The 27,508-nt window shown below is 42.7% G+C and overlaps 1 protein-coding gene across 3 annotated transcripts; it reads right to left on the bottom strand.

Moving 5' to 3' along the window:
- Window positions 1-2,990: 2,990 nt before the first annotated feature.
- Window positions 2,991-19,758, bottom strand: LOC149467446 (extracellular superoxide dismutase [Cu-Zn]-like). 3 transcript variants are annotated; one of them, XM_089671655.1, is made up of 3 exons: window positions 19,550-19,758; window positions 11,442-11,593; window positions 2,991-3,935 (listed from the first exon to the last, which is right to left on the bottom strand). In XM_089671655.1, the coding sequence occupies exons 2-3, from the start codon at window positions 11,459-11,461 to the stop codon at window positions 3,194-3,196; spliced, it is 762 nt and encodes a 253-aa protein (XP_089527781.1). In that variant the 5' UTR covers window positions 11,462-11,593; window positions 19,550-19,758; the 3' UTR covers window positions 2,991-3,193. The 3 variants fall into 3 exon arrangements, with proteins under 3 accessions (XP_089527781.1, XP_089527782.1, XP_089527783.1); XM_089671656.1 differs by having other exon boundaries at window positions 11,442-11,521; XM_089671657.1 differs by lacking the exon at window positions 11,442-11,593 and having other exon boundaries at window positions 19,550-19,753.
- Window positions 19,759-27,508: the final 7,750 nt, after the last annotated feature.

Raw genomic sequence — 27,508 nt, 5'->3', positions numbered from 1 at the left:
TATTGCATAGGATTACCAAGAAAAATTATAGCCATAAGCTAAGTTGAATCATTTTAATACTTAGGATTCTCACTAGTTTTGTCTTCAGTTTGTGTCGGTTTTGCTTCTCTTGGCTTTTCTCTTGTATTCGAGGAAAGGGCTATCTCTTACAACTGCACATGACAACACGCTTCAGGTTCTTCCTCACTTGACTCAACCACGAAGGATGCTGGTGCTTTAGGAATTGGTAGCCCCTCTCCATGAGGAACTGGACGTATTGCCGATGGAATATTTGGATAGTGCACAGATAACTTTCTTCTTATTTAGCCCTTTTACAATTGGAGGCACCATACAAAAGTAACAATTACTAACATGATCTGTTGGCTCTCTCCAAATCATTGGCACAGCGAAAGGCATAGATGCCTTTTTTCCATTCAACCATTGCTCCAGTGCCGTCCCACAAGAATTGCAGCATATATGTGGTGCCCAGCTCTTGTCCTGGTCTCCTATCTTGCAGCCAAAATACAAGTTGTAGGCTTTCTTAATCATTCCTGTTATCCTCCTTTTTTGTGAGATAAAAGTTATTTCACCGCAGATATAGCAGAAATTATCTGCTTTATTCACACAAGTTCGAGGCATTACTGAATAGCCTATATAAGCATAAAACGAAATGTAAAGACGCTGTCGAACTACAATCAGCTACAGATACTGCAGCTTTTATGCAGTGAAGTGATGCAATTAAAGGCTAATATTGCATCATCTCAGTATACATGCAATTTTCTATTGGTCACCAGTATCAATTGCGCAAAATGCAGCTGAAGTTGCATCATAATTTTGACTTCTATCCGTGTCCAGTCAAGCACTGGCTAAAGCTTGTAGGAGAAGTTTTTTTATTTTGCTCTAGGAGGATGCAGAGCCCCTGACCTCTGTCGGGACAGTGCTGATTGGCCCTGTGCTGATCACATGCACTCTCCCAAACTGAGCATGTGCAGAGTGACTCCACACAATATGTCTCATCAGGAGATAAGAAGGGGACACTGGAAGAAGGGGAGGATCAGAGAAGTCAGGATCAAACCGTGTTTTTACACAATGTAGAGGATTAACCCCTTAGGTTCCACAGTGAGTATAACAAACATGCTTTACTGCATATACAGACTGATTTTACTGTTGTAGGTTTAGTAACACTTTAAGCTTTGGCAATACAATCTAGACGCTGATAGGTTTCTATGAAGACATGAGCCTGATTTTGCACTCTTTAGTAAATAAACCCCTTTTGTAACACTAAACAATATCTTTATTCTCCAAAAATAATCCATACACGTCCACTACTTAATGACCCTGGAATCTCATTTTCAATTAAATTGTTTCTTACTGTATTTTTCTGCCTATTTGTTCCATCTTTCATGCGCTCCCAAACCTCTCCTTTTTTCTTTCACTTTGGTTTGTTTCGATTGAGCAGTGCATGATGTGGTAATGTGCACTGCTCTATGCATGCTACACATTCCATAGTTTCTAGTCCATCTAGGGAGTGAGCAAGAGAGGGTGGCTATGTTCCTGTATGCAGTGGGACCATGGAAATCAAACAGGAAGTCAAATCACAACAGCAAAAAAAAAAGGGTTTTGAAGGAGGCTGAGAGCAATTGAAGGGACTTTTTGTACTATAGCCATTCTAAAGGTTTTTTTTTTTTTTTTTTTAAATAACAAACATATCTATACTTACCTGCTGTGTGTAGTGGTTTTGCACAGAGCAGCCTGGATCCTTATCTCAGGTCCTCCGCAGGCTCTCCTGGCTCCTCCTGTCTGTCAGGTGCCCCCACAGCAAGCAGTTTGCTATCGGGGCACCCGCTGCTCCGTGTGTCCATTCATCTCCTCATAGAGCTCCCGCATGCTGTCTCAGCCAATGAGGAGGCAGAGACCTGGGACAGCCTTGGCTGTCATTCACATCACTGGATCGCCAAGAGGCTCAGGTAAGTATTGGGGGGGGCGGGGCTGGGGGCACTGCTGCACACAGAAGGTTTTTTACCTTTTATGCATAGAATGCATGAAGGTAAAAAGCCTTCAGCTTTTACAACCACCTTAAGAATACATACTTGAATAGACTTTTCTTCTTTTTAAACCTGAGTTTAGTGACACAGGGGGGTCCTGAATTTATTAAAGGACATAGTTACATAGCTAGCTTGGTTGAAAAAAGACACCATCCAGTTCAATATAAGTACCATATGGGGAGGTTCTCTAACCTCCCCATAGGGAAGAGCTTCTATACAATAAGAGCTGTTAAAATATGTTAATATACATAAGTAAAAACACCTTAGATTGTTGATACAAGGGATATTTTGGGGGATATTTTTTTCCCTGTTAAACCTTAAGTGATTGTAAACCTCAGACATGAAATATGAACAAAGCATATTCCTTTATAGTGTGTAATTGTCTCAGTTCAGAGGACTAAGTGTTATTTTTGTCTGCTGTCTCATTTCTCTGCTATAGGCAGAGTTACTTCTGATGAGTTTTCCTGTCACCAGGAGGAAAATGTTGACGGGGAGTTACAGTGGATTGACAGCTTCAGCACTGTTGTGATTTGTCTGGAAGGGGGTGTGTCTCTTCCCTCCAATCAGCTCTCAGAGCTTTCTTTACTGATGTATCTTCTAATCTCCGCCCCCTGCTTTTCAGAGCTGAGAGATCCTGTTTAAATTCTACACTTTGAATGGATGTCAAGGAAAGATGACTGTAGATAAATGGGTATAACTTGTGTAGGAGGATTTGTTTAATCTGTTTATCACTTGAGGCCAGTCACTTCACTCGTTATATGTAAGGGTTTACAACACTTTAATGGGCATTTGTTTTCAACCTGGCTGACTGAAGTCATGTAGCATTATCATATGAATTAGTTGTATTGCCTGCAGTGACATTACAGTTAAACCTAACCTGGGAAAGTGGTAGTGGCTGCTAGAACGGAGAGTTAGTAGATCATTAATTTCCATATCTTCTAGGAATGACACGTGACCATAGTGATATTTCAGCTTTACTTTTTAATTTTAGGCTTACAAAGAAAATGCTTGTATATACCATCAGTTTTTTTGACAGACAGTTGACTGGTCACACTAAGGCTTTTACATATTTTTTGACTAGCACAGATCTAAAATATGCCTGAATAAAGAGCATTACTAACATCATAGACAATATTAAATCTGAGATTGACTTCACATTGCCAATGACATTATTTTGGCTTCTTTTGCTGCTTGTTGACACGCCTTGCAACCCTCTGGTTTTTTAACTTTTCATTCTCTTCCATGTATTTTTCCCAACTAATTTTATTGGTTGTCCCAATCACACAACAGGCAAGTCGTGCACCTGCATTTCCATTTTCCAAACTAGCTCGGTTATTGCCTTTGCCAAGATCGTCAGCCATCTTATGTACAACTATTGATTTTCCAATTACATTCACTCGACCAAACAATTTCGCTCCAAGATTTATGAGGTACTGCTGGATCTTGCCATTACGGACACGGAAATTACCAAAATCCCCCGGATGGTTTGGATGGTCTACAGAAAATGGATTGTAATGTCCTCCCGCAGAATCGCAGCCATTACTGAGATCACCAAAGTCATGGATATGAATTGCTCTTACAGACTGATTGACATCCTGAGGAAAACCTTCTATGGAGAATACTGCTTCCAACTCCCCGTTTGGATAGACCTGTTTGAACAAGACCTGTCCCATGATTTTGAGTTCATCAGCATCCAATTTTGGGTTTGGTTGTAGCTTACAGGAGGCATATATAGCTTTATCTTCATTGTTTTGAACAGGAACTCCATTGTAGATGGCATCATATATTTCATCGACCTTCTGTAAAATAGATGTTATTTCAGATTGGCATGGCTGTCCTTCATCTGCTGTGGCTCCAAAAGAAATCATGATAACTAAGAGTACTGCCAGGAGCCTCATATTGAAACTATATCTATAAAGACAGAAAAAGGTTTAGAGTTAGCTTGTGTAATGCTGTATATTTTGAGCTGTATGACATTGCCTGGCACAGCCGTAAAATTCCATGTTTGGTCACGTCATTTTTGTAATTGGTAAAGGGATAGTGCAACTTGTATACATAAGATTTTAGTGAATCAGGTTCAGTTCTACTTTAATATAAGTAAAAGAGGACAGGTTTTGTTCAAATATGTGATGGTATATAATGTGACTTTACATGAATCAATTGATAATCAAAAACAACGAATATTGTCCATATAATGTGTTAAAAATCCAGAGTGAAACATTTCAAAGTGGACCATGTGAGCTTAAGTGATCCACTACTTCAATAATAGGCCACCTCTAGGGGCGGACTGACAACTCATGGGGCCCCCAGGCACTAGGGGATCATGGGGCCCCTGTGTCCTTGCCCAAACTCAAAAAAGCCTATGAAAAAAGGTACCTGGGGCATCTCATGGGGCCCCCTACTGACCCCGGGCCCTCGGGCAGTGCCCAAGTTTCCAAATGGTCAGTTCGCCCCTGGCCACCTCCTTACCAGATGGCATGAGCTCCAGAGAAATAGGCCAAAAGCTCTTATGTATAAGAATATTACCCAGGAATGCCAAACAATTCAAACAGCCATCAATCCTACAGTGATCCCAGCAAATGGAGCAGCAGCAGCTAGCATAGGACTCTTACCACTTTTCAAAGGTGATGTCACCAGCGCTCCGCACCAATCCCAGCAACATAAAGCCCCACTTATCATGCAGGAGAACATAAGAATTATAGTGCATTATCCTTTAATATATTTTCCACTTTAATAAAAAAGATACAAACATATTGTAGTAAAAGCATGTAAACACAGATGCACGCTGATTATTGCTGGCCCCGGAAGACGTCTCCTGTGGCAAAACCCTTCGGACAGGGCTTGGTAGTAACATCATCACACACACACATGCTTTAACATGTTAATTAAAATTTTGTTTTCAATATTTTTAAATCTACAAATTTCATTAAAATACTACACACTCTTCCTGTTATAGGGTGCCGATGGTGCTCCTGCTCATCCCGTCACATGCCACCATAATGACTGTTCTGACTACTTATTATGTAGTTACGGTGTCACGTTTAGGAAGTCTGCCCTTAGTAATGATGTGCAGCCCACACTGTACATTGATAAAGTGGCTGAAAAAGGCTACAGGAAATCAGATTTTCAGAAGGTAAAGTCATAATTTATTATAGGCAGTGCTCTACCATACTAAATCTTGCCCAGGTAGAGTTTAAATTGTGCCCACTGCACTTTGTATTCTGTACACAATTTCCAACTATAAGTATACATGTGAGGTCCGCTTCAGAAAAGGCAGCTTTAAGCTGCTTCCAGGGCTATTTAGTTTAGGGCTTTAAGCTCTACAGCTGACATAACTCGCTACAAAGCAACATGGGACTATTTCTCCCTAAAGTTTGCTCATTTTCATATGCATAATTCCTATGGCCGGGAATTTGCAGACCCCTTCCTGAGCAGAGGGGACATAGTGGTGGAAATGCCACTTCAGCCTTGTCTATGTAAGGTATACCCCATATATAGATAAAAAAGGCCCTAACATTATTGCCCCTTTGAGACAAGCAGACCTACAGTCATGGCCGAAATTGTTGGCACCCTTGATATTTTTCCTGAAAATCAAGTATTTCACACAAAAAAGGTATTGCATTAACACATGTTTTGCTATACACATGTTTATTCCCTTTGTATGTATTGGAACAAATATAAAACAGAGGCAGAAAAGCAAATATGACATAATGTCACACAAAACCCCAAAAATGGGCTGGACAAAAGTATTGGCACCCTTAACTTAATATTTGGTTGCACACCCTTTGGAAAACATAACTGAAATCAGTCGCTTCCTATAACCATCAATAAGCTTCTGACACCTCTCACCCGGAATTTTGGACCACTCTTCCTTTGCAAACAGCTCCAGGTCTCTCTTATTGGAAGGACACCTTTTCCCAACAGCAATTTTAAGATCTCTCCACAGGTGTTCAATGGGATTTAGATCTGGGCTCATTGCTGGCCACTTCAGAACTCTCCAGCGCTTCTTTGCCATCCATTTCTGAGTGCTTTTTGACGTATGTTTGGGGTCATTGTCCTGCTGGAAGACCCAGGATCTTGGACGCAAACCCAGCTTTCTGACACTGGGCCCTACAGTGCGACCCAAAATCCTTTGGTAATCCTCAGATTTCATGATGCCTTGCACACAGTCAAGGCACCCAGTGCCAGAGGCAGCAAAACAACCCCAAAACATCATTGAACCTCCACCATATTTTACCGTAGGTACTGTGTTTTGTTCTTTGTAGGCCTCATTCCGTTTTCGGTAAACAGTAGAATGATGTGCTTTACCGAAAAGCTCTATCTTGGTCTCATCTGTCCACAAGACGTTTTCCCAGAAGGCTTTTGGCTTACTCAAGTACATTTTGGCAAACTGTAGTCTTGCTTTTTTATGTCTCTGTGTCAGCAGTGGGGTCCTCCTGGGTCTCCTGCCATAGCGTTTCATTTCATTTAAATGTCGACGGATAGTTCGCGCTGACACTGATGCTCCCTGAGCCTGCAGGACAGCTTGAATGTCTTTGGAACATGTTTGGGGCTGCTTATCCACCATCCGGACTATTCTGCGTTGCAATCTTTCATCAATTTTCCTCATCCGTCCACGACCAGGGAGATTAGCTACAGTGCCATGGGTTGCAAACTTCTTGATAATGTTGCGCACTGTGGACAAAGGCAAATCTAGTTCTCTGGAGATGGACTTGTAACCTTGAGATTGTTGATATTTTGCCACAATTTTGGTTCTCAGGTCCTCAGACAGTTCTCGTCTCCTCTTTCTGTTGTCCATGCTTAGTGTGGCACAGACAGACACACAATGCAAAGGTTAAGTGAACGTCTCTCCTTTTTATCTGCTTTCAGGTGTGATTTCTATATTGCCCACACCTGTTACTTGCCCCAGGTGAGTTTACAGGAGCATCACATGCTTGTAACATTCTTATTTATCCGCAGTTGTGAAAGGGTGCCAATACTTTTGTCCAGCCCATTTTTGGAGGTTTGTGTGACATTATGTCGAATTTGCTTTCTTTCCTCCCTTTTTTTGTTTTGTCCCAATACACACAAAGGGAATAAACATGTGTATAGCAAAACATGTGTTAATGCAATACGTTTCGTGAGAAATACATGATTTCCTGGAGAAATATCAAGGGTGCCAACAATTTCGGCCATGACTGTAAGTTCAATGGTCAGGCAGTGTATTAAGGTTACAAAAAAATGTGTTAAGATGAATTCCCACGTTGGTTTGCCAGGACAGCAAGCCTCAAACATGCTAGATTTGCCTCAAACTCATGGTTGCAACATACCTGAACCTCATCCATAACCCCCAGGTAGGGCCTGCAAAAACTCTGTGTATGAATTGACTTTACCTGCCCAGATTCAACAACCATTTCCTGATTAGCTGAAAAAAATACTCCAGCCAATCTGGAAAAGAGGACTGTTGTCATTGTTTTTAGGCAGACCTCATGGACTTAAACTTTCTACAACATTTCACAGCTGCTGTGTATGCATTACTAGAGAATTGTGGCATGACAGAGGAAGCAATAAATAGCCAATACTATCAGTGGTGTATTTAGGTATTGTGCTGCCCTAGGCAACACAAAAATCATCTGACCCCATGGACACTGACCAACACCCCCTCCCGCAGAGAGAGCCTGACATTGACCAACAACACCCCTGACCCCCATCTGGCAGAGCCTTCCACTACCCCCCCTTCCCAGCGATAGAGAGAAAGACACCCATCTTCACAGCTCTGGACATCCCCAGGAAAGAGAGTCAGGCCCTACATAGACCATCAAGCAGCCTGCAGCCTTTCTCGGATCCCACATGGCTCCCATGGAGCGCGTGTCCCTTCTTCCATCCCTTCTTCAGGTGCTGCCCCCCTGAAAAATGCCACCCTAGGCAAGTGTCTTGTTTGCCTTGTGGTAAATATGCCCCTGGATGCTATGTGCACAGGTACTGATAAAGTGATTCTAAAGGCTTATTTTTTTAAAGAAAAAATAACAAACATGTCTATACTTACCTGCTGTGCACAGTGGTTTTGCACAGAGTAGCCCGGATCTTCCTCTTCCCGGGTCCTCTCGGCACTACTGGCCCCTCCCTCCTGTAAGGTGCCCCCACAACAAGCAGCTTGCTTTGGAGGCACCCACTGCTCTGTATGCCTATTCGCATGTTGTCGATCTGTCCATAATATTTTAAAGTGGTTGTAAAGGCAGAAGGTTTTCTTTTTTATTACCATTAATGCATTCTCTGTATTCAAATAAAAAACCCTTCTATGTTCTATGTTCAGCCGGCCCTCCCTAAATATGTACCTGAGCCCGAGCTTGAGCTCGATCTAGTGCTGTGTTCAAGAGCAGTGACTCTCTCCCCTCTCTTTACACAATGGGAATGGAGGCAGCAGCTGGTGCAATTGGATCCTGCTGCTGCTAGTCACAGCTTTTAAGGAGAGAGCGGGGTCTGGGCAGAGCGTGCTATATATGTCAATGGACACACACAGTTTGGCTCAGGATCAAGCCCACAAAAGTACCCCCCATACCAAGTGGCTTGCTGTGGGTGCACTCAGAAGGGGGGAGGAGTCAGGAGTGCCTGCGGGGGACACTAGAAGAGGAGGATTGGGGCTGCTCTGTGCAAAACTATTGCACAGAGCATGTAAGTATAACATGTTTGTTATTTTAAAAAAAATTACCTTTACAATCACTTTAAGGATCTAAACCAGAACAAAAATTCAAATAAGAACTTCAGACCTCTTCCCACATTCCCTGATCTGAGCACTTATTCTGGGTAAGTCACTAAGAAAATCATGCAGCAAGTTATAGTTAGGTTTTAAATGCAAAGTCTTCTTAGAATGTACTTCGAAAGTCTTAATGGAAGACTAAAGACAATATTTGTGATGAAACAAAGCCATTGTTAAATATTAAATAAAGAGTCATTTTCACTACATCCATTCCAACATCTATATCCTGTATTTAAAATGTCTCAAGGATCTGGAAATCCATGGGAGAATGGATCTGTAGTCTCTGATCAGCAAAAGACATGGAAGACAGCCTCTAATTCTGGTATAATTACAGGTCTTACTTTACACCTGGAGAAAGACTTTGTCTTTCTGATTGAACTCTGCTAAATAAAATGAAATTACCTTAAAATTTTAAATGAATGCTGTAGTTCACTATGAAAAGAACAAGCCAAGCACAACATCAAAGTTGGGAATATTGCTTTATGGATGGTTATTTCCCTGTTTCTTCTCTTTTTGTTTTGAATACATAATATTTGGCAGTAAAACTCATATTGATGGAGCACCCCTCTAGATAGCCAGGGGGAGCTAGTGTTCAATTTTTAATTGGGAGGGCGAGTAGCAGCCTGGTTGTAATAGCTAGCAGGGTTAAATTAGGGTCAGGGCTGAGAGGCTCTGCAGGTCTCCTGCTCTAGAATCTTGGAGAAGATTCGGGAAGCAGTGGGCAGGGGTGAGGAGGGGCTGGCCTGCACACTTAGGGGACCCTGGCCAATCCCCAAACAGGAGGCTTGTCATGGGGATAGGGCAACCTTTAAATGTGTTAGAGCCTGCTCAGCAGCAGGAGAGTTCAGGAGGCAGATGGAGTGAGAAGCCTGAGGCGCAGGAGCCTGGGAGGTGGCCCAGTTGAGAAGGAGCCCACCTCCAGGCAATGAAGCTGGAAAGGAGAAAAGTTCAGACCTCATCAGCCCTCAGAGTGAGGACCGCCTGTGCAGCAGGGAAGGAGTTAGTCCAGTGGAAAGCCTGAAAGCAGCCACCAACCCACCAGCTCATAGGAACAGGACTGAGTGAGTAATCCTACACCTCCGGAGCCAATTAAAGGGGAAATGCCTGTAGTCTCTTGTGTGTTTATTCTTACCTCCTTGCTGCTCTTGATTTCTTTCACATGTGTGGTTTGTCTATGCTCATCTATGAGCATCGTCTGCTATCCTCTGGGTTATCTTTCCTTCCCTTCCATCATTTCCTGGCCCGCCTCCTAGTTTGCTTGTCTATATAAGACATGCTAAGTCCAGCCCACTTTGCCTGAGCACCTTCCTAGCTGTCGGAGCTCCCGTGTGTTACTACTGTCTGAATGATGTACTCAGTCTTCCAGGCTGAATGACAAACACCGTAATTCAAATGAAAAGACTGAGGACATCCTGTGAGTGTATAAGTATACATAAAACGATTGACACATGGGGGCCTCCAGGGATGGGAGGGAGTACTGGGGGCTAGGAGAGTTTACCTGGAATTGAGAGAGGGAACTTATGGGGTGTGATTTTATGCTGTCACTCAGAGTTACAGCACTTACAGTTGTGTTCAAAATAATAGCAGTCAGACATCACTAACCTGATCAATCACTGTTTTTGGTAGAAATGATATTTCTACATGGCAAATAATTTACTAGCAGGTGTAGTAGAGTAATAGAAATCCAACAGACCCAACAGTCATGACATGCATGCTGCTGATTCTGTGTAATTGAATCACTAATTGAAAGGGGCATGTTCAAAATAATAGCAGTGTGGAGTTCTATTAGTGAGGTCATTCATTCTTTGAAAAACAGGTGGCATTTATTGCTCTTATTGAAGGAAGGAAGGCAGCAAATGTTGTACATGCTGGTTACAGTGCATTTCTCTCTGAAATTCTGAGGAAAATGGTCGTTCCAGACATTGTTCAGAAGAACAGCGTACCTTGATTAAAAAGTTGATTGGAGAAGGGAAAACATATAAAGAAGTGCAGAAAATGATAGGCTGCTCAGCTAAAATGATCGCAAATGCTTTAAAATGGCAACCAAAACCTGAAAGATGTGGAAGAAAGCTAAAAACTACCATTCGAATGGATAGAAGAATAGCCAAAATGACAAGGACTCAGCCAACAATCTGCTCCAGGAAGATCAAAGATCTAAAGTTACCTGTGAGTACTGTTACAATTAGAAGACGCCTATGTGAAGCCAAGCTATCTGCAAGAAGCCCCCGCAAAGTCCCACTGTTGAAAAAAAGACATGCTGAAGAGGTTACAATTTGCCAAAGAGCACATTGACTGGCCTAAAGAGAAATGGAGCAACATTTTGTGGACTGATGAAAGTAAGATTGTTCTTTTTGGGTCTAGTGGCCGGAGACAGTTTGTTAGATGACCCCCAAACACTGAATTCAAGCCACAGTACACTGTGAAGACAGTGAAGCATGGTGGTGTAAGCATCATGATATGGGGATGTTTCTCATACTACGGTGTTGGGCCTATTTATTGCATACCAGGGATCATGGATCAGTCTGAATACATCAGAATACTTGAAGAGGTCATGTTGCCTTATGCTGAAGAGGAAATGTCCTTGAAATGGGTGTTCCAACAAGACAACAACCCCAAACACACCAGTAAACGTGCAACATCTTGGTTCCAGACCAACAAGATTTACGCCTTAAAGCACTTACTTTTCTATGCTTCTTCTCATCCCTAAGCCTCTGCTTGTCCGAATTTCAGTACACTGTTCACATCACACAAACTTATGCTTCTGCAGAAAGAACGGGAACCGTTGTCAATCTGATCCTTGGGAGCTTTATGATATGTAGAGTCAATAGTAGCCCTGGCAAGAAACACACTCGTAAGGGTGATTACATTGGGGCTCTAGGGGCACCCAGCATGGCAGTGTAGCTACACTATAGAAGGAAACTATAGGCACAAATATTGAAATGGTTGTATTTGCACAAATGACAGCTTGCACAGCAAGACAATAAGTAAATGAGGTATCCTGCTAGAATTTTTTTCCACAAGGGTTTCATGACACTTAAATTTCAACTCCAGGTGCAGGAAAAATACCCTTGCAGTGGCCCCCACCACTACAAGGGTTAAATGATTGTTTTTGCCTCTGGATAGCGAAAAGGCTATGATACTTACCTTATTTCTCGCTCTTACAGGCTCCCTGTAGGACAGGTCCCCTGTGTCCTTACGTACTTTACATAAATAGCCCAGCATTGTTCATGATGACACTGAGAGACCACCCCCACCCCAGAGCAGAAAAGAGAAGAAGAGTAGAGGATTGAGGGGAAAGATAAGTAATACAGCATCTTTCCCTACCCCCTAGAACTAACTAGCATTCAACCGTTGAAGTGTGTGTGTGTGTGGTGGTGGGGGGGGGGGGGGGGTGTCGGGGCTCTGCAAGGTTTTTTCCATCTCAGAGTTGAACTTTCTTCTGTTCTTCCTTCCTCCCCCCTCCCCTCAGTTAACAGGTGGCAGCGGCTCCCCCACACTCCCCTTTGATCCTCCCCCCTCTCTTTCCCTTGCAGATTCCTAACATCCTGCGCAAGCCTACATCAAAGGCTGTGCAGGACGAAAGGAAACGCCCACTGTGGTGCGGTTAGCACCTCTCCTCAGCGAAGCCAAGGAGGAGTCGGGCATCCCGCTGGGCCTGCACGGCGCAGGCCGCCGGGGTGTCTCTGCGCGCCCCCCTCTGGCGGGCGCAGCACGGGCACGAGGCTTCCCATGCTCTGCACCCGCCGGAGACAAAGGCCGTACTCCCTGAGCGCGGCCAGAGTGAGGGGGGTGTGCCTTGTTGCCCCAGAAACCAGGAAGCGTCCTGCTCCGGCATAAGAAGACCAGAGCAGGATCCAGCCCTTTGTTGGTCCCCTGCTCTTGAGAGAAGTGCTGTGTGGGGTCTGAGCTGAGGCCAGACCCCCACAGCCCAGACCTCGCTGAGTACTCTGCTGATCCCTAGGGGGCTAGAGGTGCCTGCTGTCCGCTGTGTGCCGAGGGTACTCCTGCCTGCTATCTGCTGTGTACCCGAGGGTACTCCTGCCTGCTGTTCGCCCTGTGCCAGAGGTTACACCTGCCTGCTGTTTGCTGTGTGCCAGAGGGTACTCCTGTTTGCTGTGTGCCAGAGGGTACTCCTGCCTGCTGTTTGCTGTGTGCCAGAGGGTACTCCTGCCTGCTGTTTGCTGTGTGCCAGAGGGTACTCATGCATGCTGTTCGCTGTGTGCCAGAGGTAACTCCTGTTTGCTGTGTGCCAGAGGTTACTCCTGCTTGCTGTTTGCTGTGTGCCCGAGGGTACTCCTGCCTGCTGTTTGCTGTGTGCCAGAGGGTACTCCTGCCTGCTGTTTGCTGTGTGCCAGAGGGTACTCCTGCCTGCTGTTCGCTGTGTGCCAGAGGGTACTCCTGCCTGCTGTTCGCTGTGTGCCCGAGGGTACTCCTGCCTGCTGTCCGCTGTGTGCCCGAGGATACTCCTGCCTGATGTCCTCTGGCCACTGTTTGGAAGTCTGAGCTGAGGCCAGACCCCGCTGAGTGTCCGCTGATTACTGTTTGTCCCTGGAAAGCTGTTCCTGTCTGCTAGCCGCTGTTTGTCCCTGGAAAGCTGTTCCTGTCCGCTGGCCGCTGTTTGGAGATCTGAGCTGGGGCCAGACCCCACAGCCCAGACCCCACTGAGTGTCTGCTGACCACTGTTTGTCCCTGGAAAGCTGTTCCTGCCTGCTGACCGCTGTGTCCCTGGAAAGCTGAGTGCTGCACGGGTCCCTGTCTCCTGACTGCTGTGTGCCTCTGGGAAGTTACCCTTGCCTAAACTGTGAGTGCTCATATTCTCCTGCAGAACTGCCCCCTTGAATCCATATATTGCCCTGTCTGGACTGCCCCACTGCATGCACCCATACTTTCCCTGCCTGGACTGCCCCATTGAATCTATTATCCTTGCCGGAACTGCCCATGGATTAATACTTGCTTGGACTGCCTATTGCGTGTCTGGATTATCGTAGCTACCTGGACTGCCCCCCCCCCCCCCCCGAGTGCTCGGGCCATCGCTACCCGAATCGCCCTATCGTGGGCCGGATTAAAGCTGTTTGGACTCTTCCCCCTTTTTTGAGTACCCGGACGCTACCTTCCTACCCTGATTGAGTGTCTCTCCCATTTCAATAAAACTTTGTGTGTTTATCATACTCCGTGTGCGTTCTGTCCTGCCCACGCTTCCGTCACAGGGCCCAATTCCTCTCACTGACACCAAAGATGGGGCATTGTTTACTCCCACTGGGACATTTTCAGCTTCCAATAGCCACAGTCAAGCCCACCTAAAGTCTGAAGGACAGTAAACTGGCCCTTTGTTGAGAAGGTTCGGAGACCCCTGGTATAAGGGAAGCTGTTTTATTGGTAAAAAGTGTATTTACATTTCTTCAGAGGTGGAGTTACACTTTAAATCTAGTGGACTGTTATGTATTAGTTATTTGATGAAAAGCTGAGTGCCAGGAAAAATGGTGGAGCCAAGTTAACTTGGCAGGGATCATCCACAAATATTGACTCAGTAGGGAATAGTGGGAACCGTTGTTTATGATCTGATGAGATTAAAAGGATGGTTACTTTCAGTGATATACAAAGAGATATTTTTATCGCTAAATAAATAGAACCAGTGACAACACAGACAGTAGGTCGAATTATTCAAATATCAGTATACACACAGATGAATTTATGTATTGACTGAATACTGCACATTCATGTATCAAGTGTCCTGAGCAAATTCAAGTGTGATGCACTAAAAAGCGCAAAAGCAATAAAGTACAAGGTGGACCCTATATTGACCAATTAGGTTCTGGCTTTATTATTTTGCTGCAGAAAAAGAAAGTGTTTGATTACTTTCTTTTTGCAAGGAGCTTCATTTTCCTCCTTTCTGGAAAACTTTTATAAATGTGCTCTATTCATACAAAATTTTTCCTATAATAACTCCAAATAGTTATAGAAAGAGCTTTGGGGAAACTGTTTAGTGCAATTTTCTAAATTGTCCTGGTTTATTAGCTAAGAATATTAATTTTTATATGGAGACTTTCAGCAATGAAGGCTTGATCTAACCTCCTGCTTGTGCCTTTGGCCAGTCGACACTATTACAGACACAATTATTTTGAAAATGGTAATGTCAAGACAGTCCTGGAGGTGGAGGAAGGAGAAGATTGGCCAAGGCAAACACTGTTGCAGGGGGAATTAAAGTGATTGAGATGGGTCTTCTACGTGTCTGATCAATTGTTTTTCCAAGTTGGCTTACGGTATGTTTTCCTTAAAGTAATATTAAAGACAATAAAAAAATAAATAAATTAACAAACATGTCATACTTACCTGCACTCTGCAGTGCTTTTTCACAGAGCAGTCCCGGTCCTCCTTTTCTTGGGTCCCCTGCTGGTACTTTTGGACCCTCCCTCCTACTGAGTGCCCCCAGAGCAAGCAGCTTGCTTTTGTGGGCACCCAAGCAGGCTTGCTCCTGAGCTGCTTCTCTGGGTGTCCGTTCACGCACCAAGCCATGGCTTGGCTCTGCCCACTCCCTCTCCTCATTGGCTCACTGGCAGTGATTGACAGTAGCAGAGCCAATGGCTGTCCTGGCCAATGAGGATGGAGAGTCCCTGGAGAGCTGAGACTCTCATGCACATCACTGGATCGAGAGGGGGCTTAGGTAAGTATTAGGGGGGCTGAGGGGGCTGCTGCACACAGAAGGTTCTAAAGTTCTTAAGGTTCTAAACTTATGAAAATTTTCATAAGACAGAATACAACCTCTAGCAATGATGTAATGTATTATATTCCTTTGTTTCCAAGCATTCGCGGTCTTGGTCACTCTATTTTTTACGGATGAATTTTGTACCAATTAAAGAAAATTGCTCGTTCTGATATCATACAAGAAAAATTTCCGTGCTTGTTCCTTTGGATAATTTCGCATGAACTATCGTGATTGGTTCTCAAAAGCCGTGTACTAACGATCAGATTATTGGACGATTGCTCTGAAAGCAGTATTTTTATGCATTAGGCACAGTGTCCATTCCCTATTCAGTTTCTGTTCACTGTCTGGCCTCAATCAGAGGCTACAGCTATTGGTTCACAGACCTGGTGAAGCAGACCGAGTGTGATCTCACTACTACAGTTGCAAGAAAAAGTATGTGAACCCCTTGGGATTACGTGGAGTTTTGCATGAATTGGGCATAAAATGTGCTCTGAACGTCATCTAAGTCACAACAATAGAAGAACACAGTCTGCTGAACATAATACTACACAAACATTAGATGTTGCCATGGTTTAATTGCACATAACATGTAAACATTCACAATGCAGGGAGGAAAAAGTATGTGAGGCCCTAGCTTAATGACTTCTCCCAGAGCTAATTGGAGCCAGGAGTGAGCCAACCTTGACTCCAATCAGTGTGATGATATTGGATGTGTTGCTGACAGCTGTTCTGCCCTTAAAAAACACACACCTGTTTTGGATTTACTGGTTTCAAGAAGCACTGTCTGATGTGAACCATGCCTTGCAGAAAAGAGCTCTCAGAAGACCTACGATCAAGAATTGTTGACTTGCATGAAGCTGGAAAGGGTTACAAAAGTATCTCCAAATGCCTTGATGTTCATGTGTCCACGGTAAGACAGACTGTCTACAAATGGAGAAAGTTTAGCACTGTTGCTACTCTCCCTAGGCGTGGTCGTCCTGTAAAATTGACTGCAAGAACACAGAGCAGAATGCTGCATGAGGTAAAGAAGAATCCCAGAGTGTCAGCTAAAGACCTACAGAAATCTCTGGCACATGCTAACATTTTTGTTGACACATCTACAATAAGGAAAACATTAAACAAGAATGGAGTACATGGGAGGACACCACGAAGGAAGCCATTGCTGTCCAAAAAGAATATTGCAGTACGTTTGAAGTTTGCAAAAGAGCACCTGGATGTTCCACAGCACTACTGGCGAAATATACTGTGGACAGATGAAACCAAGATTGAGTTGTTTGGGAAGAACACACAACACTATGTGTGGAGAAAAAAAGGCACAGCACACCAACATCAAAACCTCATCCCCACTGTAAAACATGGCGGAGGGAGCATCATGGTTTGGGGCTGCTTTGCTGCCTCAGGGCCTGGACGGATTGTTGTCATTGATGGGAAAATGAATTCCAGAGTTTATCAAGACATTTTGCAGGAAAACGTACGACCATCTGTCCGCCAACTGAAGCTCCGCAGAGGATGAGTGATGCAACAGGACAATGACCCAAAGCATACAAGTAATTCAACAAAACAATGGCTGCAACAGCACAGAATACGCCTTCTGGAGTGGTCCAGTCAGAGTCCTGACCTCAACCCGATTGAAATGCTGTGGCATGACCTTAAGAGAGCGATTCACACAAGACATCCCAAGAATGTTGCTACACTGAAAAGGAGTGGTCCAAAATTACTCCAGATCGTTGTGCAGGTCTGATCTGCAACTACAGGAAACGTTTGGTTGAGGTTATTGCTGCCAAAGGAGGGTCAACCAGTTATTAAGTCCAAAGGTTCACATACTTTTTCCTCCCTGCACTGTGAATGTTTACTTGTTATGTGCAATTAAACCATGGCAACATTTAATGTTTGTGTAGTATTATGTTCAGCAGACTGTGTTCTTCTATTGTTGTGACTTAGATGACGTTCAGAGCACATTTTATGCCCAATTCATGCAAAACTCCATGTAATCCCAAGGGGTTCACATACTTTTTCTTGCAACTGTAGCTAGGAGGCTTAATAACTTTTCTGTTTGATTTTGTTTTGGACTATGACTATTATGCCTGTGTGGGAACCTTTTGTTTTGGCTCCTGTTTTGTTGCAACGCTGACCAATAAACACAGGCAGGAAGCATTTAAACCTACTTGATGCTTAGATTACCTCTCTGCGAGCTCTCCACTTAAAGTACAACTATAGGCAAAACCTTGTTTTCACTTCGGATAGAGTAAGGGTGAGTTTGCCATCTTTGTTCCATCAGGGAGATTTACCTTCACTTCCTGTCCCATAGCCGAAACCGGAAGTGAGGGGAATTCCATGCTAATTAAGGGAATCTCTTGGGAACAACTAGGTCACCAGAACTCATGTCCCTATTGGAAGATTTCCCTTCCATTACTTTCCTGGGGAAAACCCAAAATTTTTTAATTTTTATTTTTTTTCACTTTCATTTTCAATGAAAATGGTAAACAGGAGAAATAGAGAGGATGAATCTCCCTAATGGGGACACAGGCAACAATAAAAGCTGACAGGTGTTATAATCCAAATCCCCTCTATACAAAACAAAAAAAATGTTTTGCCTTTAGTTATACTTTGGAATCCACAAAGACAATAGCATAACGTCTATCTTAAGAAATATGTGCATCTACATTTGGTTGCTGAAAAAATATGTAATCAGGATTATTCAACCATCGCTGACATCGGGCCTTGTACCACAATCATGACATCACATATAAACTGTAATATTATGGAACCTGTTGCCATGTCTGGACATACTAATGCCCATAAGAAATGTCAGTTACCAAAAGCCTAAGCAATGTGACAATATTCCTTGACCTGCTTTTCCATAAGGGTCATTATAGGGTTGTTTGATCAGAAAACCAGCTACTGGAGAACAATGTTACCAGGGTTACATTTGGATTCCAAGTCTGGATTTTCAATATGGCAAAAACCCATGAAATAGATATTTTGATTGATGTGGGTCAAAGGTCTCAAGTGACTGATGGGGCTCAGAGGCCTGAAGACAAAGCAGTCTCTTCATGAAAATAGAACCCCTTCAACTTAAAAGGTCCAAAAAATGATGAGGGCAAGGCCTGGCCTTATTATTGTCCCACAAATGCCAGCACTGCACTTCTTTGTTCACCCCCATCCCTCCTTTTTTATTTTTATTTTTTTCCCATTTTATTTTCCTGCTTCCTTTCCTTTTCATAATTTTTACATTACCCATCCTCTTCTACTATAGGCTAAAAATAAAGGTATCCTACCCGTACTTGGACCACGGCCTCAATTAGGGCAGTATAGTGACATAGCGACTGTTTCTTTTGGTCTAAACTGCTAGTAGTTGGGGTACTCTCTACATTGCAGTGTTCATCATTTGGTATGGCCTGGCATTTTCAAATTGTATTGCCCTGCTTGTTTTTTGTATATGTCCTATACTTTGTACTCAAACTTTGTTACATCTGTACATGACCTTGTTACCTATGGTGTTTTCCTTTATTGTATTTTACGAGACATTACTGCTTTTCCTTTTTGAAAGCAGGTTATTGGGATGCTTTCTTTCTAAATAAAAAATTTGAAAGGAAAAAAAGTCCAACTGAATGTCAATCTTAATAGAAAACACATATGAGATTTTAATTCCAGTCACTCATCCTGGATTTTACTCAATTGCTATCTTTTATTTTCCTGTCTCATTTTCTCTACTCTCTCTTTGTCTATCCACCTCATCTTTTTTATGTTGGTTTTCTATGTGCTGTCTACTTATGGCATAATAACTACCCTCAAAAAATGTCAAAATATTTTATATCATGGTCAGTAGAGATATCGCATTGTTCATGCCTAAAAATATTTTAAACATTCAATCTAGCTTTGGCATTCCTTATAACAGAAAGTTGTAGTGAAATAGACTAGAAAGAAAGGTCATTCTCAAAAACATATTATATAACAGTTTTGATTTGTTCCACTGGGAATACTGTTAGCAGTGCAGAGACCAGCAGATGAGAACCACTGCTTTATGTTATTCTACTTAGTATCTGGGATCCTACAGTCTTCAATGACAGATTAAAAGCTGTTTACCTGTGTTGCAAGAAGTCCAGTGTCCAGTAGCGTAGGCAGTAGTAGAGGACCAGTGTCCAGTAGTGTAGGCAGTAGCAGGGTGATAGAGGCCCTGTGTCCAGTAGTTCAGGCAGTAGTAGGAGTTCTGTCTCCAGTGAAGAAACAGCACAGATATAAGCAACGTGCGCAGCTAGGTTTGGAGTGCACTTAGACTGGGATGTTTTGTAACACAAGGCTGGGAGGGATTACACATTGGGATACACATTCCAGTGAGACTATTTTTTTGGATGAACTTCATTATCCTTTAGTTACATAAACTCTGCCCAACCAATCTGTGTTAGAACTGATTTATGTAACATGCAAAGGTTTTTCCTGGCAGAAAAAGTTATGTCAACAACAGCAACATAGAAATAAATACAGAAAAAAAAAAAAACATTAGGTAAAACGTACAATGCAGTTATTAATTCAATTACTACTATATATTATGAGTTTTATATTTTTTATAATTTTTTCATTTTATTTTGTGTAATCATTTAGGCTCCATGCACAATAGTGTTTTTTTCTGCCCCTAAATAGCTAAATAGTGTTTTCCTATGTGTCCATGCACACTACTTTAAGCTATTAGCGTTTTTTGAGCTTCAGCTTCTGGGAGTAGAAAAAAAATTGTTTTTGCAGAGTTTTTTGGAACATTTTTCCAGTAGGAAAAAAACACTAAATGCTCCTAAAATACTAGCTTTTTTCTTCATGTACTGTAAAAACGCCAATAAAATGCTAAAGCTCCTAAACGATCCTGAAAACTACTAAAAACACTATTACCAGCGTTTTTATCCAGTATTTTTTCCAGCATTTTTTGAGCTTAAATAAAATGTTAGTGTGCATGAAGCCTGAACATGAGCTGATACATACCTCCTAAATTTAGAACAAGAGAAGGCGGGATTCTTAAACTATGAGAATCTACGAATTCACAGCTTTGCCTTTGCCATTCTTATTTACGATGTCAAAGCAGGTTTTGACAAAGGCTTGGTGGTCTTCCAAAACATAACTATGCAAGCAAACTATAAGATGACATGGTTCTTAATTCTCAAGAAAATAGATACAATTCTTAAAGACTAATTTGAGAACCCATGTGTTAGTCCTTCCTGGCCCTCTGATAGACCAACTCCACAGTTGACCCATAATGTGCTGAACGTTGACACTGATTCATTCCCTGGTGAAAACACTAAATGCTCCTAAAACACTACTAATAGCTTTTTTTCTAGCTCTAGCTTCTTCATGTACTTTAAAAAACACTTATAAAATGCTAAAGCTCCTAAGCGCTCCTGAACGCTACTAAAACGCTGCTAAAAAACACTATTACCAGTGTTTTTTAACCAGTATTTTTTCCAGCATTTTTTTTGAGCTTAAATAAAACACTAGTGTGCATGAAGCCTAAACATGAGCTGATACATACCTCCTAAATTCAGAACAAGAGAAGGAGGGAGCCTTAAACTATGTGAATCTATGAATTCACAGCTTTGCCTTTGCCATTCTTATTTATGGTGTCAAAGCAGGTTTTGGCAAAGGCTTGGTGGTCTTCCAAAACATAATTGTGCAAGCAAATTATAAGATGACATGGTTCTTAATTGTCAAGAAAATAGATACAATTCTTAAAGACTAATTTGAGAGCCCATGTGTTGACACATAGGGGTTTATTTACTAAAACTGGAGAGTCCAAAATCAGACTCCCTTCTGCATAGAAACCAATCAGCTTCTAACCTCAGCTTGTTCAATGAAGCTTTGGCAATAAAACCTGGAAGCTGGTTGGTTTCTATGCAGAAGGGAGTCTGATTTTGGACTCTCCAGCTTTAGTAAATAAACCCCATAATGTGCCAGAAGTTGACACTGATTCATTCCCTGGTGACTTCCATAATCCCCATCCCTCATACCCTTATTATTGTCTTTTCCTATCTCATTCTTTCTCCTTTTCTGACTATTTTTTGCAACTTCTTTGCTAATCTACATCATCACACCACTGGTGTAACAACAGGGGTTGCAGAGGTCGCAGTTGCGACCTGGCCCCTGCTCCAAGGGGCCCTGGGGACTGCCTGTCAACTCCTTTTCTATAAAGCAGAAGCAGATTCCTCCTGTGTAGCACAATGTGCTGTTTTCCTTCTACTTTGCTGAAAGAGCATTCACCCCTTAGTCCTCCTGTCAAGAAGCCTTGTCCAATGAAATATATTATCTCCCTCTGCCCAGCCCCCTCCTCACATGCCCTGTGATCTCTTTTCTAGAACTGAACACAAAATGAAAAGAGAACAGGGAGAGTTGCCGCTGTTCAGAGGCTGGGAGCCCATCTCCCTGTGTCAGTCCAGTCAGTGCTCAGTGTAGAGCAGACAAGGAATCACCCTCGGCTGGCTCTGTAGTCTAAACCCTGTACAGGCAGGTAATATGTGTTCATGCGGTGATCAGGGGCGGACTGACCATTCGAGAACTTGGGCACTGCCCTAGGGCCCGGGGTCAGTAGGGGGCCCCATGAAATGCCCCTGGTACCTTTTTATAGGCTTTTTTTGAGTGTGGGCAAGGACACAGGAGCCCCATGATCCCCTGTTGCCCGGGGGGCCCATGAGTTGTCAGTCCGCCTCTGGTGGCGATTGTTCACCAGACAACAGCATTAACTTTCACATCATGGATACTACAATGTTGCCTTGCTCTGGGAATGGTTAGGACACTGACTGCCTGTATTATCTTAGCATGTGTAATGGAAATGTCCTTCAGTGTGCAGTAAGCCAAACCTATATTTCTCTTTTTTTGCATACAGACAAAAGAGAGAGATGAACACCTGAAGAAACCAGGAGTGGTTCACACCATGCCTGCAAAGGAATCTCATGGGAACGTACTGTATATTCCTGTGCAATTTACACTGCATGCAAAACATGCTCCATTTGTGATCTGCAGTGGGTGTCAGTAAGAAGCCCAAACACAAGTTGCAAGGTGTTTGCCCACACCAAATCGCATGATACTTTTATTGCAGTGCATTTTAAAAAGTAGTGCATGCAATAATTATGGTGCGATGCAATTCCTGTCCATTCAAAATAAATGGGCTGAGATCGCACTGCGCAGAACTGCATGTGAATTGCACAGGAACTGCAGAGTGTCACTATGCATATCACATGCAGTTTCTGGTGTGAACCAACACTGAACTAATGGAGTGAGAGTGAATGAAAACAGATGAAAAGAGAAAACGAGAGAGATGGGGGAGAGAAAAACGGAAATAAAGAATGAGATAGAAGTAAAGTTTGAGAATGTAAGAGACAGAGACAACAAGAGAGAAGGAGGAGAGAGACAGAAACGGCAAGAGAGGAGGAGGAGAGAGACGGAGACGGCAAGAGAGGAGGAGGAGAGAGACGGAGACGGCAAGAGAGGAGGAGGAGAGAGACGGAGACGGCAAGAGAGGAGGAGGAGAGAGACGGAGACGGCAAGAGAGGAGGAGGAGAGAGACGGAGACGGCAAGAGAGGAGGAGGAGAGAGACGGAGACGGCAAGAGAGAAGGAGGAGAGAGACGGAGACAGCAAGAGAGAAGGAGGAGAGAGACAGCAAGAGAGGAGGAGGAGAGAGACAGCAAGAGAGGAGGAGGAGAGAGACAGCAAGAGAGGAGGAGACAGACAGAGACAGCAAGAGAGGAGGAGGAGAGAGACAGAGACAGCAAGAGAGGAGGAGAGAGACAGAGACAGCAAGAGAGAAGGAGTAGAGAGACCGAGACAGCAAGAGAGGAGGAGAGAGACAGAGACAGCAAGAGAGAAGGAGGAGAGAGACAGAGACAGCAAGAGAGAAGGAGGAGAGAGACCGAGACAGCAAGAGAGGAGGAGGAAAGAGATCGAGACAGCAAGAGAGGAGGAGGAGAGAGACAGAGACAGCAAGAGAGGAGGAGGAGAGAGCAAGAAGGAAAGAGAGAAGAAAAGGAGAGGGAATAGGAGAGGGGAAGAGACTAGGAGAGGAGAAGACAGAGAGTTTAATGATTTCACTGGGGGGATGGAAATAAAAGGTTGGAATATATTCTTGCAAGCATTTTTACATTCCACACTGGGGTCAGCTTACAAGTATTCAAAATAATTGGAGAGGTATATTTAAATGTGGACAGCTTCTCCAAAATCTTTTGAATTATCCTCTCAATATGTAAATAAAGATCTGAAATAAATTTGAGTATGTTAGTGCGCGGTCAAAGCGGCAGGTGGAAGCAGCAGGTGGTAGTGGGGGGGGGGGGGCCCAGCTCAACTTTTGCATTGAGGCCCACAAGTTTCAAGGTATGCCTCTGCATCACACGTAACCGTCTTCACCATTGACCTCACTTCATGGGCTCACATTTATTGGTCCAATTAGATTGAGCAAGTACTGGTCCTACTTCATGCCATGGGACTGTTTTCCCCTTACTGGTTCACTTTTCTTGAGCACCAAATAGGCTTTTGCTCTTCACAGCTGTGATTGTTTAACCTACACATTCATGTACTAACATTATTTGTAAACCTGAGTTATAATGATTGGGAGGGATTGCATGTCTCATTTCTTACGTGACGTACTGCTCAAGCTAATATGTTTGACACATATTTTTACATTTCTGCAACTTTGCAAACCTTTTACAAAAATATTTTGAAACAGAACATGGGAAAATGGGACCTTGGTGTGAGATGAAATGTGGTGTATGTATTGAAAAAATGGCTTGGCTACATTGCATTGAATATTGGGCATCGTTTGGGCACATACGTACATAAACATCAATACAAAACGTAATTTAAAAAGAAAATCAGCTCTGCACATTTTTGTACATAATACATTATTATTATTATATTACATTTTTAATACTTTACATATGTAAGGACATAGAACTACCACTTTGGCCAAGTCTACTTTAAATAAGAACTCCACTAAAATTGTTGGGCACTATTTAGCAACCAGAATCTGTTACAAAAAACACATTGGTAAGGGGTATGTAATGTGTGGTGTGGCAATTTAATTCCTGGAATGCCTCAGCGTACCACTATGGTGGGGAGTCACACAGCCATTTGCACTCGAGCGTGTTCTGACATGTTTTAACTTGCATTTGCCAGGGTCATAGACCAGTTGACTTAGTCTTTAGGGAGTAGTAGAAGAAATTAGGAGAATCTGGAGCAGTGGATTAATATCAAATTTTGCGTGAAAATTGGTAAAAGTGCGAGTGAAACTTTAACTGTGCGTTAACAGGCTTATGGTGAACGTTCCAAGAAGAAATCAAGTAGACGGATGGAAATGTGGACAGAGTGTGAACCCTCATACGTTCAGATAGAAGATTGAGTGTGCGAATGATGGCAGAAGAATTGAACTTAACCACTTAAGCCCTCCAGAGGATTTACCCCCACTTCCTGACAAGGTCATTTTTTGAGTTGCGGCGCTGCGTTACTTTAACTGACAATTGCGCGATCATGCAACGCTGCACCAAAATTAAATTTATGTCCTTTTTTTCCCACAAATTTAGCTTTCTTTTGATGGTATTTGATCGCCTGTGTGTTTGGTTTTTTTGCACTAAAAAAAACGCACAATTTTGAGAAAAAACTCTATTTTAGACTTTTTGCTATTAAACATGTCCAGTAAAAAAAAATCAAAAAAAATCTAATTTTGTCATAAATGTAGGTCAAAATGTATTCTGCTACATGTCTTTGCTAAAAAAAGAAAATCCCAGTATGTGTAAATTAATTGATTTATGTGAAAGTTATAGCGTTTACAAATGGCGGTACATATATTGGGTTTTTTAAATTTTTATTAGTAATGGCGTCGATCAACGTCTTATAGCGGGACTGCGGCAGACATTTTGACACTGGGGGGAACTGACTCGGTGTCACTGACATCCCCAGTGACACTAATACAGTGGTCAGTGCAAAAAAAAAGCACAGACACTGTACTAATGGCACTGGGCAGGAAGGGGTTAACATGAGGGACGATCAAATGGTTAACTGTATGCTGGGACTGTTTTACTAGGGGGCGCTGTCAGTGTACTTTACTGTAAGCACACTGCTTTGGATGGCTGTGCTGTGCACAGCCATCCAAAGCAGTGTTCCCGAGCTGACAGGGAGGAGAACTGTTAGTAAACAAAACAGTTCTCCTCCATGTCGGAAATCAGAAAATCACTGGCCAGGACCCGGAAACCCGCCCCATACCCGGAAATGAAAAATCACGTATATATACGTGATTTTGCACACCATGCCACCCTGTAGCAGTATTTCTGCTATACGGCAGTCGGGAAGCGGTTAAACAGTTAACAGTGCACCAGATTCTAACGGAGGGGTCGGGAATGGGAAAGATTTCCCCAAAGGTGGTGCCTCGAATCTTGACAGTAGATCAGAAAGAATGTTGTCTTCAAATTTAATCTGATCTTTGGAAGAATGCAGAGGTTGTTTTTTTTTTTTTTTCTAATTAAAATGTCACACCTCGTATAGCATAGCTTACAAAGTTCCATAGTCAGAACTATTTAATATAGTAAAAGGAAAAGAATGTCCTGGAGCTGTTGGTCAGTTCAAGGAAGACTTGAGGAAGATTGCCCTGGTGTTGTAGGTCAGTGGCAGGGTGAAATGCCCAGTCATTGCTGTCAGTGGAAGAAAGCACCAGTTTTGTTGTCAGTGGATAAGAAAGCTACCCAGAAGTGGTGTCAGTGGTTTATCAGTCACATATGTACTGGTGTACAGTGGCTTACATACCTGAGAGACAGGGGTTCCATATCCTCAACATCAGCAATATAACTATGAAGGCACTGTCAGGAAAAGGTTTGCTCCATTCAACATTGCCAGCTTTAGCAGCAGTAGCACTAATTGAATGCATGTCAGCCATTTCTATACCGCTCTCTGACAAGTGATCCAAAGCTTACCACAAGTGTGAAAGAATTGAGAAGATCTTTCCATCTGATGGGATTTCATTAATACAAAATCTTGCACAAAACAATCTCTCATGTGACCTTATCCTAAGAAAACCATAGAATGTCAAAGTGTTCATCCTATATCACCCTGCAGAGCACAAATAGTTCCTACAACCATCATTTTACCAACAATAATATGAATATTGTAGGACATAATATATAGTCAGTCATACAGGGCTTCTTGGCTGCACCTATTAGATTACTGCATGTTTCATTTCTTTCATAGTCTCCTACTTGCTCCAGAATTCTGATTTAATGCAAAGACCAGCCATACATATAAGAAAGCAGGTGCAGACAATCTAGTTGTGCTCCATGTGTTTTGAGTCAGCCAAGCATTCCTGTTTATGCTATGTACTAAGGTGGGAAAGAGGAAAAGAATGGCACAGGCAAATGCCAGCAATGTCTTAGAATAACAGTATTACTAGCTGTTAATTTTGTGCTTCTATTTATTTAATTTGGCAATTGACGACATGTCAAAGTTAAAGTCTAAGATACCCAGGTATTATGTTATGTCTGTATTCACACTATTTTACTTATAGAGTAGATGCAATCAAACTCTCTTTTAAGAAGCAATGAGCTCCCTATGGTGCAAGTTACATGGCTGAGTATAGCCACAGCTGTGTATGATTAATGTCAAATATAACCATTTAACTTGTCTATAGAGAGCTCATTATGTCAAAACACACCAACTTACTGCACATACTACAAATAATCACAGACCATTTCAGATGTGTACTTGATGAAGAAAACAGGGCTATGTAGCTGAGGTTCCCAAATTAGGATGCACTGTGCGACTTCAGGTACGTGCACATTTACATAGGAATATGTGGATTTTTTAAACAGATCTGGAAAACAATAAATCTTGGTCCTTTAAATCTGAATGTCTTACAAAAAACTAAATAAAGTGATTGTAAAGGCTATTTTATTTAAACTACAAACATGTTATACTTATGTGCTCTGTGCAATGCTATTGCACAGAGTAGCCCAGAATGCCCACTTCTGGGGTCCCCCGCTTGCACTCTAGGCTCCGCCACTTCTCGGTGTACCCCCTAGGAAGCCACCAG

The sequence above is a fragment of the Staurois parvus genome, unplaced genomic scaffold (genome assembly GCF_062004578.1).
Source record: "Staurois parvus isolate SC_StPar_1 unplaced genomic scaffold, SC_StPar_1.0 ptg000112l, whole genome shotgun sequence".
NCBI classification, from domain to species: domain Eukaryota; kingdom Metazoa; phylum Chordata; class Amphibia; order Anura; family Ranidae; genus Staurois; species Staurois parvus.
Note: the sequence above shows the minus strand (reverse complement) of the source record. Positions and strands in the feature narration are given on the sequence as shown.